Source organism: Schistocerca gregaria, chromosome 4, assembly GCF_023897955.1.
Source record: "Schistocerca gregaria isolate iqSchGreg1 chromosome 4, iqSchGreg1.2, whole genome shotgun sequence".
NCBI lineage: Eukaryota > Metazoa > Arthropoda > Insecta > Orthoptera > Acrididae > Schistocerca > Schistocerca gregaria.
The window spans coordinates 307,208,473-307,224,279 of record NC_064923.1 but is presented as its reverse complement, the minus strand read 5'-3'; the positions used below and the strand labels follow the sequence as shown (position 1 = coordinate 307,224,279).

General features: G+C 42.5%; 1 protein-coding gene across 1 annotated transcript in view; it reads right to left on the bottom strand.

Annotated features, from left to right (window-relative positions):
• Window positions 1-4,664, bottom strand: part of LOC126267695 (uncharacterized) — a 168,007-nt gene extending 163,343 nt beyond the window's left edge. The window contains exon 1 of the mRNA XM_049972996.1: window positions 4,347-4,664. Coding sequence (XP_049828953.1) covers window positions 4,347-4,664 — 318 coding nt within the window. The remainder of the gene's footprint in view (window positions 1-4,346) is intronic.
• Window positions 4,665-15,807: the final 11,143 nt, after the last annotated feature.

Below are 15,807 nucleotides of genomic sequence, written 5' to 3'. Positions count from 1 at the left end.
TTCATATCGCTCTGCAATGTTACGCCCAAATATTTAATCGACGTGAATGTGTCAAGCGCTACACTACTAATGGAGTATTCAAACATTACAGGATTCTTTTTCTTATTAATCTACATTAATTTACATTTATCTATATTTATAGTTAGCTGCCATCGCGGTTGATCTTATTTTGCTTTGCTTGATCCTTTGTTTACTCCTTCTTCGATACTCTAACTTTAAACTAGCGACTTTGAACTTCTGTATTTGTCGGATTATTGGTCATCTTGATCATTCTTTACAGGCTTCATAGCTGTAGCTTACCAGTTAAGCAAGACATACGTTTGTGCACTGGCTTCAGCTACCGAACTACACTTTCCTTACTGCTTAGTGGTAGTCACAATGGAGGTTTCACCGCTAGTGTTGTCCTGTCCTCTCCAACGCTGACTGAGCAAGTACAGCTAAACTTATTTTGTGCGCACTGTAGCTGTGAAAAATAATTTTCCAAATGCTCGTTCGGTGAACTGGGGAGAAAGCAGGCTTTCCTACGAAGTAGCAGTTACTATTCAACTATGTATTTTTTGTTTCAAGAGAGTAACGATAATGGGTCCACAGAACGACTGGTAATTTCTCAACAGTCGGGTGCCCCAGATTTTCGATTCTCTATAGCATAGACTAATCCATCGAGAAACGGTACCAAATGCTGATAAAACAGGACATATAAGGATATAAGATTCACCTTGTTACGTACCATTGCATGGAGAGCATTTATCAGTTATCGTATCCTTGGATGGCTATGCCTGACATGGGTACAACAAAATGGCCGTGAGCTGTAGATCAGCCCTAGCGATTGGGCAGTCACCTTTACGGATGTCTTACCGCCTCTTTCCGAAGAGTAAGGTGCTGTACACGTTTACTAGTATATATCCCTATTTAAGATCTACAGGGTTGCATTGCAAGCCCATTTGTGGACTTTAAACTACAGTACAGCGAAATTTTTCCTTCTCATAGGCATGGAAGGGATCTCGGTTGTTATCAGGGAACGTTTCTGTCAAGATCAAATAGTCAGTCTAGCAACGAAGATTATCAGCGGATTTCAATCTTTTCGATCCAGGAACTACAATTATTAATCTGAACATTGAAGTCTTGGTGCTACAACGGAGTAACAGTGATGCGAATGCAGTAAATTATGTTCAAACAAATGCAATTGGAAACAGGTATGAAAAGTGTACAATATCAATCTTTCTGGTTGTTTTGAAATTATAATTAGTCAACTAACGCTAAAAATACTGATAGAAATAGTATTATTTCCTACAGTTTCTCAACGAAACGTCCGCTACAAATGAATGCTGAACAGTTACGTTTTACAAAAGCCAATATTTAACTACAATCAACAATACAGCATAAGAATATAATGTAGAACGCGTTTCCGTGAACGTCGTCAAACTTCTTCATATCAGCTGAAACTGTAATTTGACTTTTTTTAAGCGTACACTAAGAAATATTTCAGGAAGTTTGCGCTTAGTTGATGATAAAAACACTTTTCTTGCCGTGACAGGTTGAACTCATTGAAATACGTGGGAAGAGATATATTTCAAATCCTTAATCTCCATTTATTTAATCTTAGCCAGTATGCAGTTTCCAGGATGCTGATGAGAAAATTTATAAGACAAACAAATAATTAATGAAATAAGAAAGAAATTTGGAGAAAGTATATGTGTTAATAACACATTACTGAGAAAAGTTCTCAACTACCGCAAGGAACTAAGGTACAGAAGACAAGGCATATGCCCCAAATAATAAATCTGTCTGGATACTTGTGGTTCGTCAATGATATTTTTCATTTCAGCTGGAAGATTACTGAAAATAAAACCTGCTGAATAATAACATGATGTTTTTCATTTCAGCTGGAAGATTACTGAAAATAAAACCTGCTGAATAATAACATCTTTCAGCACAATGCTCATATCGTTTTTCCTTCAATTGCTCACTGTATGGATGTTGCAGTTTCTTCTAAGTAAGTCATTATAGTCAACGACAAATTCCATAATGGAAAATATGAACATGGATGCGGGATTTAAATTCTGTGGCACCTGAACAACAGCCTACACGAAGTTAACGAACTGACACAACAGATCAGTTTCAGCGACCTGTTCTAAGCTAAGAATACATTGGTGAGTGCACGTAATTATGCTCCAGTGTCAGGGAGATCGTTCTTATAGGAAGACACAGCATCCAGTTTACGCACAAGATCTTGAACGTGATATTTCCAAGAAAGCCTTCCATCTAGCCTTACACCGAAGAATGTAATACGACCGACATTACTGAGTGTGTGATCAACTTAGGACAGTAAAGTTTCACTTTTACAAGAGCTCCGTGTCAGAAATTGTATGCGCTGCATTTTGTTGCAGTTAAGGGTTAATCTGTTCTGTGAAAGCCACTGTGCTGCAGTTGCAGTTTAACCTGTTAATTACAGCTTTTACAGACATCAGAAAATGTTTTTCATCACCGCGGTTACCAGAATTCCTGAAGACAGACGTTGACTGTGGGTATTCTATCACAGACACAGTCGCTTTGACTGTTCAGAGATGTCACTAAACCCCCCCCCCCCCCCCCCCCCAAAGATGTGAACAACCATGCATGAGCAGCGCCTATTAGACGGAGGGTACCCGACAGCCAATCAGTTCCAGTCATTCCACCAGGAGGGAGATACAGGCCTCGTGTTGTCTGTAGTTCAACCATGCCTAGGTTTGACGGGTCCGCATTGTTACTTTGTGCCAGGAAGGACTCTCAACAAGGGCAGTGTCCAGGCGTCTCGGAGTGAATGTGTGTGTGAAATCTTATGGGACTTAACTGCTAAGATCATAAGTCCCTAAGCTTACACAGTACTTAACCTAAATTATCCTAAGCACAAAGACTCACACCCATGCCCGAGAGAGGACTCGAACCTCCGCCGGGACCAGCCGCACAGCCCATGACTGCAGCGCCCTAGACTGCACGGCTAATCCCACGCGGCTCTCAGAGTGAACCAAAGAGATGTTGTTCGAACATGGACGAGGTACATAGAGACCGGAACTGTCGATCACATGCACGCTCAGGCCGCCCAAGGGCTACTACTGCAGTGAATGATCGCTACCTACGGATTATGGCTCGGAGGAACCCTGAGAGCAACGCCACCATGTTGAATAATGCTTTTCGAGCAGCCATAGGACGTCGTGCTACGACTAAAACTGTGGGCAATAGGCTCCGTGATGCACAACTACACTCCCGACGTCCATGGCGAGGTCCACCTTTGGAACCACGACACCATGCAGCGCGGTACAGATAGGCCCAACAACATGCCGAATGGACCGCTGAGGACTGGCTTCACGTTGTCTTCACCGATGAGTGCCGCAGTGCTGCATATACCTTCTACAGACAATCGTGACACGTGTTTGGAGGCAACATGGTCAGGCTGAACGCCTTAGACACACTGTGCAGCAAGTGCAGCATGGTGGAGGTTCCTTGCTGTTTTGGTGTGGCATTATGCGGGGCAGACGTACGCCGCTGGTGGTAATGGAAGGCGCCGTAACTGCTGTACGATACGTTAATGCCATCCTCCGACCTATGGTGCAACCATATCGGCAGCATATTAGTAAGCCATTCGTCTTCATGGAGGACAATTCGCGCCCCCCACTGTGCACATCTTATGAATGACTTCCTGCAGGATAACGACATCGCTCGATTAGAGTGCCCAGCATGTTTTACAGGCATGAACCCTATCGAACATGCCTGGGGACGACGTGACTCACCAACCACTCTGAGGCACATAAGCCGAATCGCCGTTAAGGGCTGGGACAACATGGACCAACAATGCCTAGATGAAATTGTGGATAGTAAGACACGATAGCATCAATGTAAGAGTACACGCTACTGGTATTAGAGGTACTGGTGTGTACAGAAATCTAGGTCACCACTTCTGAAGGTCTCTCTGTATGGTGGTACAACATGCAATGTATCGTTTCCATGAAGGGCGGAAATGATTTTTATGTTGATATCTATTCAAATTTTCTGAGCAGGTTCCGAAACGGAATCGTGGTGATGAAAACCTTTCTTTGACGTATGTACATTACGTTCCGCGTTTTCGCGAAGAGGAAAATATACCCGACACCTGCCTCGTGTAGTGGTAGAGCATAGAATTATATCACGAAAACTAATGGATCCAGAACATAACGCCATAGGATGGAGGGAAGGGGGAGTTGGGGGCGGTTTTCGGGGGGGGGGAGGTTTTTTTTTTTGGGGGGGGGGTAACGGAGCTGTTCACAAAATACCATCTAGCTGCACCCCACTATAAGAACAATAAAAGCAGGAAAGTCTGACCACGCTAGTACCTGGTACGCAAGCTGGTGTATGACGCGACTGTGGGCGTGGAAGTGTATGAGCCGAAGCACATAGACGCCAGCCGTGTTCATGGTACACAGAAGCAAGACGAAGCTGTCGAAGTCGGAAGTGCCGATCTTGGCCATGGCGCTGGCCTGCGACGCGAAGAAGATTGCGCCTGCGGCGAAGGTGGCCACATTGGCTGTCCAGAAGGCGGCGCCCCCTGTCCCTGGTGGCCTCAAGGTGCCCGCCAAGTGGAGAACGCGTAGGATGTCGCCCAGGTCGCTGTCCGCTACGATGCGTGGCAGCCACGATTCCGTCTGCACCATGCTTTTGCCGAAGACTAACTGCAAAATAGTAGCATTAAAAAAAATTGTTGTTAGCACGAAAGATACTCATCAACACACTTCTCAGGATCCAAGATTAATTCTTATACTGTCATACCCAATTAAAGCAAATGAAAATGATAAAAAAAATAATACAACTTACGATACAGACAATGACAATGCAAAAAATTAAGTGGATGGGAGTGTAGTAAATCATAAGGCTCTGTATTGAAATGTGATAATGTAACTGTGTTTGATGTCACATGGGGCACCTCATCAACATAACGAGGAAAAAGCCTTAATAGAACTTGGGGTGTCTCGTCGCTAAACACACAAAGCACGTCAAGCCAGTGGACCTACCAAGTCGTCTATTATTTCTTTCATAAGACATTGTTTCAGGATTCCGTCCCAATAACGATTTTACTAGCAAGTTAAAACATGTGTAGACGTTACTCAAGGCTCGCCACTGATGACACACACCTGCAGGCTTCAGTAGTGCCCGCTTTACACGATGAACGAACTTGTAATCGATTAACAAGCAGCTGCGTGAATGGCAGATGTCTATAGTGTGAACGGACTGATTATTATGATCGCGTTAGTGGCGACGCGCGATAATTCTGGGGATAAAGGAATAAGGGCAACGGCCTTGCCGCAGTGGATACACTGGTTCCCGTGAGATCACCGATGTTAAGCGCTGTTGGGCGTGGCTGGCACTTGGATGGTTGACCATTCAGCCGCCATGCGCTGTTGCCATTTTTCGGGGTGCACTCAGCCTCGTGATGCCAATTGCGGAGCTACTCGACCGAACAGTAGCGGCTTCGGTCATGAATATCATCTTAACGACCGGGAGAGCGGTATGCTCACCCCAAGCCCCTCCTATCCGCGTCCTCCTCGGAGGATGACACGGCGGTCGGATGGTCGCAGTAGGCCACTCGTGGCTGAAGACCGTGCTTTTTATACGGTATATATATATATATATATATATATATATATATATATATATATATATATATATATATATATATATATGAATAGGGCCAGTTCTAAATTCGGTTTTAGTGGCATCACTGCGCGAGCTAGTAGCTCACTGCTGTGCTCACATTTCTGCTGAGTGCAGAGTCTGCCGTATTGCTTTCTTTTGCACTTGCCGTATGTTGAGTTTTGTTTCTGTTTATCGTCGTTTCGTTATCAAAAATGGCTCTTAGCACTATGGGACTTAACATCTGAGGTCATGAGTCCCCTAGAACTTAGAACTACTTAAACCTAACTAACCTAAGGACGTCACACACATCCATGCCCGAGGCAGAATTTGAACCTGCGACCATAGCAGTGGCGCGGTTACGGGCTGAAGCGCCTAGAACCGCTCGGCCACCAGGGCCGGCCGTTTCGTTATCACAAGGAGCTTTCTGAGCTAGTGAGTAAACTACACTTTTCGTAAATATATTCACGGAAAGTTTTAAATCTTTGTAACTTTCATATACAGCTAATGATACATTAATGTGAAATCACGACATTGACATGTTACGCCAGTAGCGATAGAATGTGTTTACGTGTATCGTTTAAACTCGCTGCGACATGATCTTGTAAGAGTGTATAATTGGGGCCTAGTACGCTTGGAGCGCTTCATAGATTGTAATCTTTCTTGAAGACTTTTGTTCATCGTGTAAAACTGATTTAAACGAGAACGAGTCGACGAGTAGCACTGAGGTGACAGCGGTGTCTTGATTTCTCAGGTATGCAACCATCAATATTACATTGACCGACTGTCCAGTCGATTCTTGGTGGAATACTTCGTACATTACGAATGAAAACACACACAACAATGTTATAAATATTCTCCAATGTTGTAGGTAACTGCACCAGTGTTGTGTCTGTTTTCATTAATAGCGTGAACATTGGTCTCGTAATCGCTCCATTTCTCATCTTTAGTTTACCTACACTTGTTATACCTAGGATTGAGGGCTGCCGATAAAATTGTAATTCTGCAGAGATAGGAAAGTACCTCGAAGATAAGTTCTAAAGTGTGACTAGATCGCGTGTTAGAAGTTATAAAATGAACGTTAACAAAAGTAAATCTGCCTTTTGAGTGAGCAGTCTTTTTACGTGTTTGATGCAGCCCTCCACAAATTGGTCTCCGGTGCCAGCCTTTACACCTCAGAGTAGCACTTGCAACCTAGGTCTTCAGTTATTTGCTGGAAGTATCCCAGTCTCTGTCTTCCTCTATACTTTTTGCCCCCTACAACACCCTCTAACATCATGGAAGTTATTCTCTGATGTCTTAACGGATGTCCTACCATCCTGTCCCTTCTTCATGTCAGTGTTTTCTATACATCTCTTTCCTCGGCGACTCTCCAGAGAACCTACCCATTCCTTACTTTATCATTCCACCTAATTTTCAACATTCATCTGCAACACCACGTCTCAAATGCTTCAATTCTCTTCTCTTTCTGTTTCACAACAATCCGTGTCTCATTGCCATACAATATTCTCAGAAATTTCTTCCTCAAATTAAGACCTATCTTTGATACTAGTAGACTTCTCTGGGCCTATACTTTTTATCTCCTCCATACTTCGTCCTTCGTGGTTTATTTTAGTGCCTAGGTTGCATATTCCCTTAACTTCGTGTACTTCATGATCATCAATTATGACAAATACCTCGATTTCCCCATTACTGCTGGTTCTCATTGATTTCATCTCTGTTCCATTTAAACTCAGTCGATTTTCTATACCCATTAGATTGATAATTCCATTCAACAGAACCTGTACTTCATCTTTAGGATAATAATGTCATCATCGAATGTTAAAGTTGATATTCTTCCACCTTGAATTTTCATTCTATCCTTGAACCTTTCTTTCTTCTTGATGTGCAAATTGAATACACTACGGGCCATTAAAATTGCAACACCACGAAGATGACGTGCTACATATGCGAAATTTAAACGACAGGTAGAAAATGCTGTGATACGCAAATGATTAGCTTTCCAGAGCATTCACGAAAGGTTGCCGCCGGTGGCGACACCTACAACGTGCTGACATGAGGAAAGTTTCCAACCGATTTCTCATACACAAACAGCAGTTGACCGGCGTTGCCTGTTGAAACGTTGTTGTAATGCCTCATGTAAGGAGGAGAAATGCGTACCATCACGTTTCCGACTTTGATAAAGGTCGGATTGTAGCCTATCGCGATTGCGATTTATCGTCTCGCGAGATTGCTGCTCGCGTTTGTCGAGATCCAATGACTGTTAGCAGAATATGGAATCGGTGGATACAGGAGAGTAATACGGAACGGCGTGCACGATCCCAGCTGTCTCGTATCACTAGCAGTCGAGATGACAGGCATCTTACCCGCATGGCTATAATGGATCGTGCAGACACGGCTCGATCACTTAGTCAACATATGTGGACGTTTGCAAGACAACAACCGACTTCACGAAAAGTTCGACTACGTTTGCAGCAGCATGGACTATCAGCTCGGAGGCCATGGCTGTGGTTTCCCTAGAGGCTGCATCACAGACAGGAGCGTCTGCGGTGGTGTACTTAACGACGAACCTGAGTGTACGAATGGCAAAACGTCGTTTTTTTCGGATGAATCCAGGTTCTGTTTACAGCATTATGATGGTCGCATCCGTGTTTGGCGACATAGCGGTGAACGCACATTGGAAGCGTGTTTTCGTCATCACCATGCTGGCGTATGACCCGGCGTGATGGTATGGAATTCCATTGGTTACACGTCTTGGTCACCTCTTGTTCGAATTGACGGCACTTTGAACAGTGGACGTTACATTACAGAAGTGTTACGACCCGTAGCACTACCCTTCAATCGATCCCTGTGAAACCCTACGTTTCAGCAGGATAATGCACGACCGCATGTTGCAGGTCTGTGCGGGCCTTTCTGGATACAGAAAAAGTTCGAGTGCTGCCATGGCCAGAACTTTCTCCAAATCTCACACCAATTGAAAGCGTCTGGTCAATGGTGGCTGAGCAACTGGCTCGTCACAATACACCAATCACTACTATTGATAAACTGTGGTATGATGTTGAAGTTGAATGGGCAGCTGTACCTGTACACGCCATCCAAGCTCTCTTTGACTCAATGCCCAGGCGAATAAAGGCGGTTATTACGGCCAGATGTGGTTGTTCTGGGTACTGATTTCTCAGGATCAATGCACTCAAATTGTATGAAATCGCGTGAAAAGGTAATCACATGTCAGTTCTAGTATATTTGTCGAATGAATTCCGTTTATCATTTGAATTTCTTGTTGTTGTAGCAATTTTAAAGGTCAGTAGTGTAATAGTGGTGAAAGACTAAATCCCTTCCCTACATCCTTCAGTCCCAGCACTTAGTTTTTGCTCTTCCTCTCGTATGGTTCCCTCTTAGTGCTTGTATACAGGGTAGTCCATTGATAGTGATCGGGCCACATATGTCACAAAATAAGCGTCAAACGAAAAAACTACAAAGAACGAAATTTGTCTAGCTTGAAGGGGGAAACCAGATAGTGCTTGGTTGGCCCGCTAGATGGCGCTGCCATAGGTCAAACGGATATCAACTGCGTTTTTTTTTAATTGGAATGCCCATTTTTATTACATATTCGTGTAGTACGTAAAAAAATATGAATGTTTTAGTTGGACCACTTTTTTCACTTTGTGATATACGGCGCTGTAATCGTCACAAACATATGGATCACAATTTTAAACGAACAATTGGTAACAGGTAAGTTTTTTAAATTAAAAATACAGAACGTAATACGTTTGAACATTTAATTTTGTTGTTCTAATGTGATACATGTACCTTTGTGAAATGTCATTTCTGAGAACGCATGCTGTTACAGGTGATTCCTTGTAAATACCACTTTAATGCAATAAATGCTCAAAACGATGTCTGTCAACCTCAGTGCATTTGGAATACGTGTAACGACATTCCTCTCAACAGCGGGTAGTTCGCCTTCCATAATGTTGGCACATGCATTGACATTGCGCTGACGCATGTTGTCAGGCGTTGTCGGTGGATCACGATAGCAAATATCCTTCATTTTTCCCCACAGAAAGAAATCCGGGGACGTCAGATCCGGTGAACGTGCAGTCCATGCTATGGTGCTTCGACGACCAATCCACCTGTCATGAAATATGCTATTCAATACCGTTTCGACCGCAGTGAGATATGTGCCGGACATCCATCATGTTGGAAGTACATCGCCATTCTGTTATTCAGTGAAACATCTTGCAGTAACATCGGTAGAACATTACGTTGAAATCAGTATACACTGCACCATTTATATTGCCATCGATAAAATGGGGTCCAATTAATACTTCCTCCCATAATGTCGCACCAATCATTAACCGCCAAGGTCGCTGATGTTCCAGTTGTCGCAGCCATCGTGGATTTTCCTTTGCCCAATAGTGCATTTTATGACAGTTTACGTCACCGCTAAATAGAACGCGTGCAAAAAATCTGTCATCGTCGCGTAATTTCTCTTGTGCCCCGTGACAGAACTTTATACGACGTTCAATGTCGTCGCCAAGCATTCCTAGTGCAAAGAAAGATGTTACGGGTGCAATCGATGTTAATGTAGCATTCACAACACCGACGTTTTTGAGATTCTCGATTTTCGCGCCATTTGTCTGCTACTGATGTGCGGATTAGACGCGACAGCAGCTATAACACCTACTTGGGCATCATCATTTGTTTCATGTCGTGGTTGAAGACTTCCTGTTTCCTTAAATAATGTAACTATCCGGTGAACGGTCCGGACACTTGGACGATGTCGTCCAGGATACCGAGCAGCATACATATCACACGCCCGTTTGGCATTTTGATCACAATAGCCATACATAAACACGATATCGACGTTTTCCGCAATTGGTAAACGGTACATTTTAACACAGGTAATGTATCACGAAGCAAATACCGTCCGCACTGGCGGAATGTTACGTGATACCACGTACTTATGCGTTTGTGACTATTACAGTGCCATGCATCACAAAGCGAAAAAAGTGGTCCAACTAAAACGTTCATATTTCTTCACGTACTGCACGAATATGTAATAGAAAATGGAGATTCATATTTGAAAAAAAGGCAGTTGATATCCGTTTGACCTATGGCAGCGCCATCTAGAGGGCCAACCATAGCGCCATGTGGTTTCCCCCTTCAAGCTTGATGAGTTTCGTTCTTTGTAGTTTTTTCGTTTGATGCTTATTCCGTGAGATATTTGGGCCCGTCACTATCAATGGACCACGTTGTACATACATTTGAGTGTTAGGAAGTCTTTTTTGAAGGAATTTGGAGATTACCCTTGCACTGAAATTAAAGACGGGCAATATACTGTTCTGACACAAAAAAATGGAAGCTCTTCAATTGCTGTACTCCAGGAGAATGCTAAAGATTGAACAGGTAGATCGAATGACTAATGAAGAGGTACTAAAGAGGGGTAAAAGTAATTCATAGTACAATGTGACTAAAATAACGGATCGGTTGATACGACACATGCTGACGCATCAAGGAATAGTTAGTTTGGGAATGGAGGAAACGGTGAGGGATAAAAATTATAGAGGGAGACCAAGACTTGTCTAGAGTAAGCTGGCTCAAATGGCTATAGGTTGCAGTAGTTTTGCAAAGATGAAGATGTCTGCAAAACGCATTGTAGCATGGGGAGCTGTATCAAATGAGTCAGTTACTGAAGACAACAGAAAAAGAATTGTCCTTGGAATATAATCTGAAGATAATTGTCGTCAAACATTGTCATATTAGGTGAAATGAGATACTGAAGTTTCTTACTTGTTTTCTACGTTTCTAGTTGCTCTTAAAGGATGCTCGTATCATATTTAACATAAAATTTCTCCAGTATTCTTTCCTCCTTGTAAAACTATATTCATTGTCTCGCTCTGGTTAGCCTCTTGGACCACATTTCTCCTTTTAATACGTCACACTAAAATTTTGTAAAGCTGCTTGAACATGAGTAATAAAGTGCCTTAAACTCAGTTTGATGCCAGGAATTAGGCACTGAGCTTAGCAGTGCTTGACAAGTAGGTAACGTAAGAGGATAACATATTACGCTTTTCGAGGAAACCCACAAATCTTTGCTTAGTAGAGATGATGATGAAATACAGATTTTTTTTTTTGGAAACACCGAAATTTCAGCTGTTACCAGATTTAAAACAACATTACTTTATGTATTGTGCCTTGGAAACACTGAAGCTGTTTTTGTAAATATCGAGTGGAAAGACTCTGCAACCAACCACACTATTACTGAACAGATAATTTATTTGTCTGAGAGTTTTTAATGATTCGTCACCTAAGTTTTTCGAAGCAGCATCCTCGTGTTTAATCTCCTCGGTGTTCAGACCGTCTCACTTCAGTTACAACTCGAGATTTCTATGTCAGTCACCAGCGTCTTCGTCAAGAGATGACTGTGTGTCGGGAATAAACTCTGTCTCTTTTTAAGTGATGTCCTTGGTCGGATGGCGTGGCTTGGCACTGTAATTTATATGGGTATAGTGACGTCTACTGGAGGGAGGGATTCGTATGCGCAAACGCGGGAAATCGATAATGCGGTGATTGAGAAACGGAAGAAGAAGAGACAACCCCCAGAATCATCTACCCCCCCCCCCCCTAAAGAATTATGGTGTCTGGGTTTATTTCTTTGAAGACGTTCCATCTAAGCTTTGTGGTAAACTTTTGATGATTTGCGAAGCCGAGCTGTTCGTTAGGCAAGAGATGTTACAAAAGTTCAGAATCTTTGTGTTTCCCGTTAACTTGAAGTAATTACGGGATCATGGTTTGCTTCCTCAATTCCCAGCATTGTGCATCCAATTTAGTCATTTGCTCACATAATTTAGGTAATTCATTATTTCACTGATCGTCGTGCATTTTGATTTGATTTTATATGATTACTGAAATTCATGGCCTATTTTCACGTTTACCTTGTAAGCCAATTGGTGCATGTCATTTTCTGTTACTCATTTTTACTCTCCTGGGTCAGTTACTGAATTTTCCAATATACTTATGGTTCTGCCTTTGTCTGACGCCATCCTGCTTACACACGTAGCAAGTCATCCTCTTTTCTCGGTTAATGATTGCAGATAATGCAGATGATGACGTAACCCGTATTTCAAGTAGTTTTCCCTCACTGATAGTAATAAACACCCAGCTTTTTTTCTACTCAAATTTTCAGATATAATAGGAGGTTCCCAGTCATCGGTTACTGAATGCAGAATTGCCGTGGTGGATTTCTGCAGTGTGTACGGTATTTCAAATATTCCTTTCAGATTCAGATCTTTCCAGCCGTGCCATTGTTTAAACAACCTGAAGAAATATTACCAGCAGTAGTGACGTTCATATCCAAATACAGTGATGCCAATTCGAGGCCAAATTCACCACTGAGAGTGTCTCAACTACAAGTTGGTCGCTATTACGCCCTTGTAATTTTCATACGACCTTACGACTGACATTCGCAGTAGTTAATGCTCAGTTATACAAGATATGCCTGCCTTTAGTAGTTGCACAGTACTTTTGTAAGTGTGAAATACTGAATTAATTTTTTATTCCGTTTCAAAGCCTGATTGCGTTACAAAATTGTTTATTGGTTTGTTAACTGGTTTATATAAAAGCATAGTTTCACTAAATCAACGTTTGCGAAGACCACTTTCGTTGATAGTCCTGGCTCCAGTCTCCTAATTTTGGCGACCGATGGATGAACGTGTGACACTGCAGCGTAGTTTCACCGTGCAGTTTGCAAGGATAGTAAACAGGGGACACATCAGTACCAGGGCATACGTTGTTGCCCATTTCATTCCGTGTACTCAGCTTGACAATAACTATACCTAACAGACAGGCATGTAAACAATATACACAGATGGCAGCTTTCGGGAGAGGACATGTAGCTGGGCTCAGAGAAGTCGGTTGGAGTAATCGTCGAATCGATCGACGTTTGGTTAGGATCGATGCCACTGTTATAGTGCAGTCGACAGACGGGAACGATGGTCTCTCATGTAATTACATTTCTTTGCAGTACTCCTTTGGTTATCATCTATGGCACCCTTATAGCAGAGCAGCAAGTTGACAATAATCTAAGCCTCGTTTTGTTCTCCTTCAGGGCAAGCCATCCTGGGCTTACATTTGAGCAAGATAATGTCCGTTCGCACACGAGTTTGTACTGCTTGTCTTCATGCTTGCCAAACCCTGCCTTGCCAGCAAAGTCACTAATTGAGACCGTTTGGAGCATTCTAGGCAAGCCCTCGAATCAGCTTGGAATTTTGACGATCTAACATGCTAGTTGGACAGAATATGGCACGCAATCCCTCAGGAGGACTTTCGACAGCTCTGTCAATCAGTCAATGAATCACAGTATCCTCCTACATAAACTGTCTTCTTATGGGGTTGATGGTATAGCCAACCGCTGGATAATGTCATATCCAACCAAAAGAATGGAGAAAGTTGCACTTAGTTATTCTAGAAATATAGTCCAGGGACATAATTCTGACTGGGTGAAATCACGTATGGCTCTCCACAAGGTGCAGTCCTAGGTCCACTACTATTCCTGATATGTGTAAACGATCTTCGGTCTAGTTTACGACGAGCAGAATTCTTTCTTTTTTGCAGATGACACTAGTATTATAATCATTCGAAGCACGTGTAAAAAAACAGAACAAATGTAAACAGAGTTTTTAAAAGTATCATTGACTGGTTTTCTGCGACTTGTCTCACCCTCAGTTTTAAAAAGACACGACGTATTCAGTTCTGCACATCTAGGTGCACTACACCAGTAATAAAAGTAACACACAGCGAGGAAATAATGAATAGGACGGAAATTTCAAAATGCTTAAGGGTCCCTTTTGATGAGAATTAAATGGGAAAACACACATTTTGTAAATCCTAAAACAACTTAGGGTCATTGTAAATCTTTGGAAAGTTGACATATTTTGCACATTTTTATTCATTAATGTCACATGGAATGATGTTATGGGGTAACTCATCTTTAACAAAGAAAATCTTCATCGCGCAAAAACTTGTTGTAAGAATAATATGACGCATTCAGCCACGACCATCTGGCAGACAGCTAAGGAGTTGGGTACTCTGACTACTACTTCACAGTATATTTATTGACTCATGAAGTTGGTTATAAACAATCCACTAGAATCCAAAAGCAACACTAATACACATAATTAAAATACCAGAAGGAAAAATGACAATTTTTAGCACAATGCTGCAACAAGAATTTTTGATCACTTACCCAGTAATATAAGCAGTCTGAAAGACAGCAAAGTAAAATTTGATAAAAACTAAGACAGTCTCTCCTTGAGAACGGCTTCTATTCCGTAGAAGAATTTCTGTTACTGTAATGGGTAAAAGGTGGTGGGTAGGAATTACTTATTCACATCTGTATATCTTTTATCCGTGCAAAATGGCCTATGGAATATGTTACTAACTAACTAACCAAGCCGAGTGACTGCTTCGGTAAGGGCCAGAGTAGGAGCGAAAACCTATTGACTTTCTCAATTGCCGGCCGTGGTGGTCTAACAGTTCTAGGCTCTCAGTCCTGAACCGCGCGACTGCTACGGTCGCAGGTTCGAATCCTGCCTCGGGCATGGATGTGTGTGATGTCCTTAGGTTAGTTAGGTTTAAGTAGTTCTAAGTTCTAGGGGACATGACCACTGATGTTAAGTCCCATAGTCCTCAGAGCCATTTGAACCATTTCACTTGCTCAATTTGTGAAGCTGTTTCTCTTGAATAAATCATCCAATTTTTTTCTGTAACTGTAATCATTTGTTTGTCCGTACATGTTCATCGCATCTACCATTTCCGTCCCATTCGAATAATTCCTTCGAAGTGTGTCGTTGATTATTTGTGTCTTATAGTGGAGTAAAACTGATTTTCAGATGGATACACTTCACGTGGTCGTAGAACTAATTTAGTGGATCCATTCCGTGAGGGCAAATGGTCTGAGCACTATGGGACTTAACATCTGAGGTCATCAGTCCCCTAGAACTTAGAACTACTTAAACCTAACTAACCTAAGGACAACACACAACACCCAGCCATCACGATGCAGAGAAAATCCCTGACCCCGCCGGGAATCGAACCCGGGAACCCGAGCGCGGGAAGCGAGAACGCTACCGCACGACCACGAGATGCGGGCAAGTTGGGTGGAGA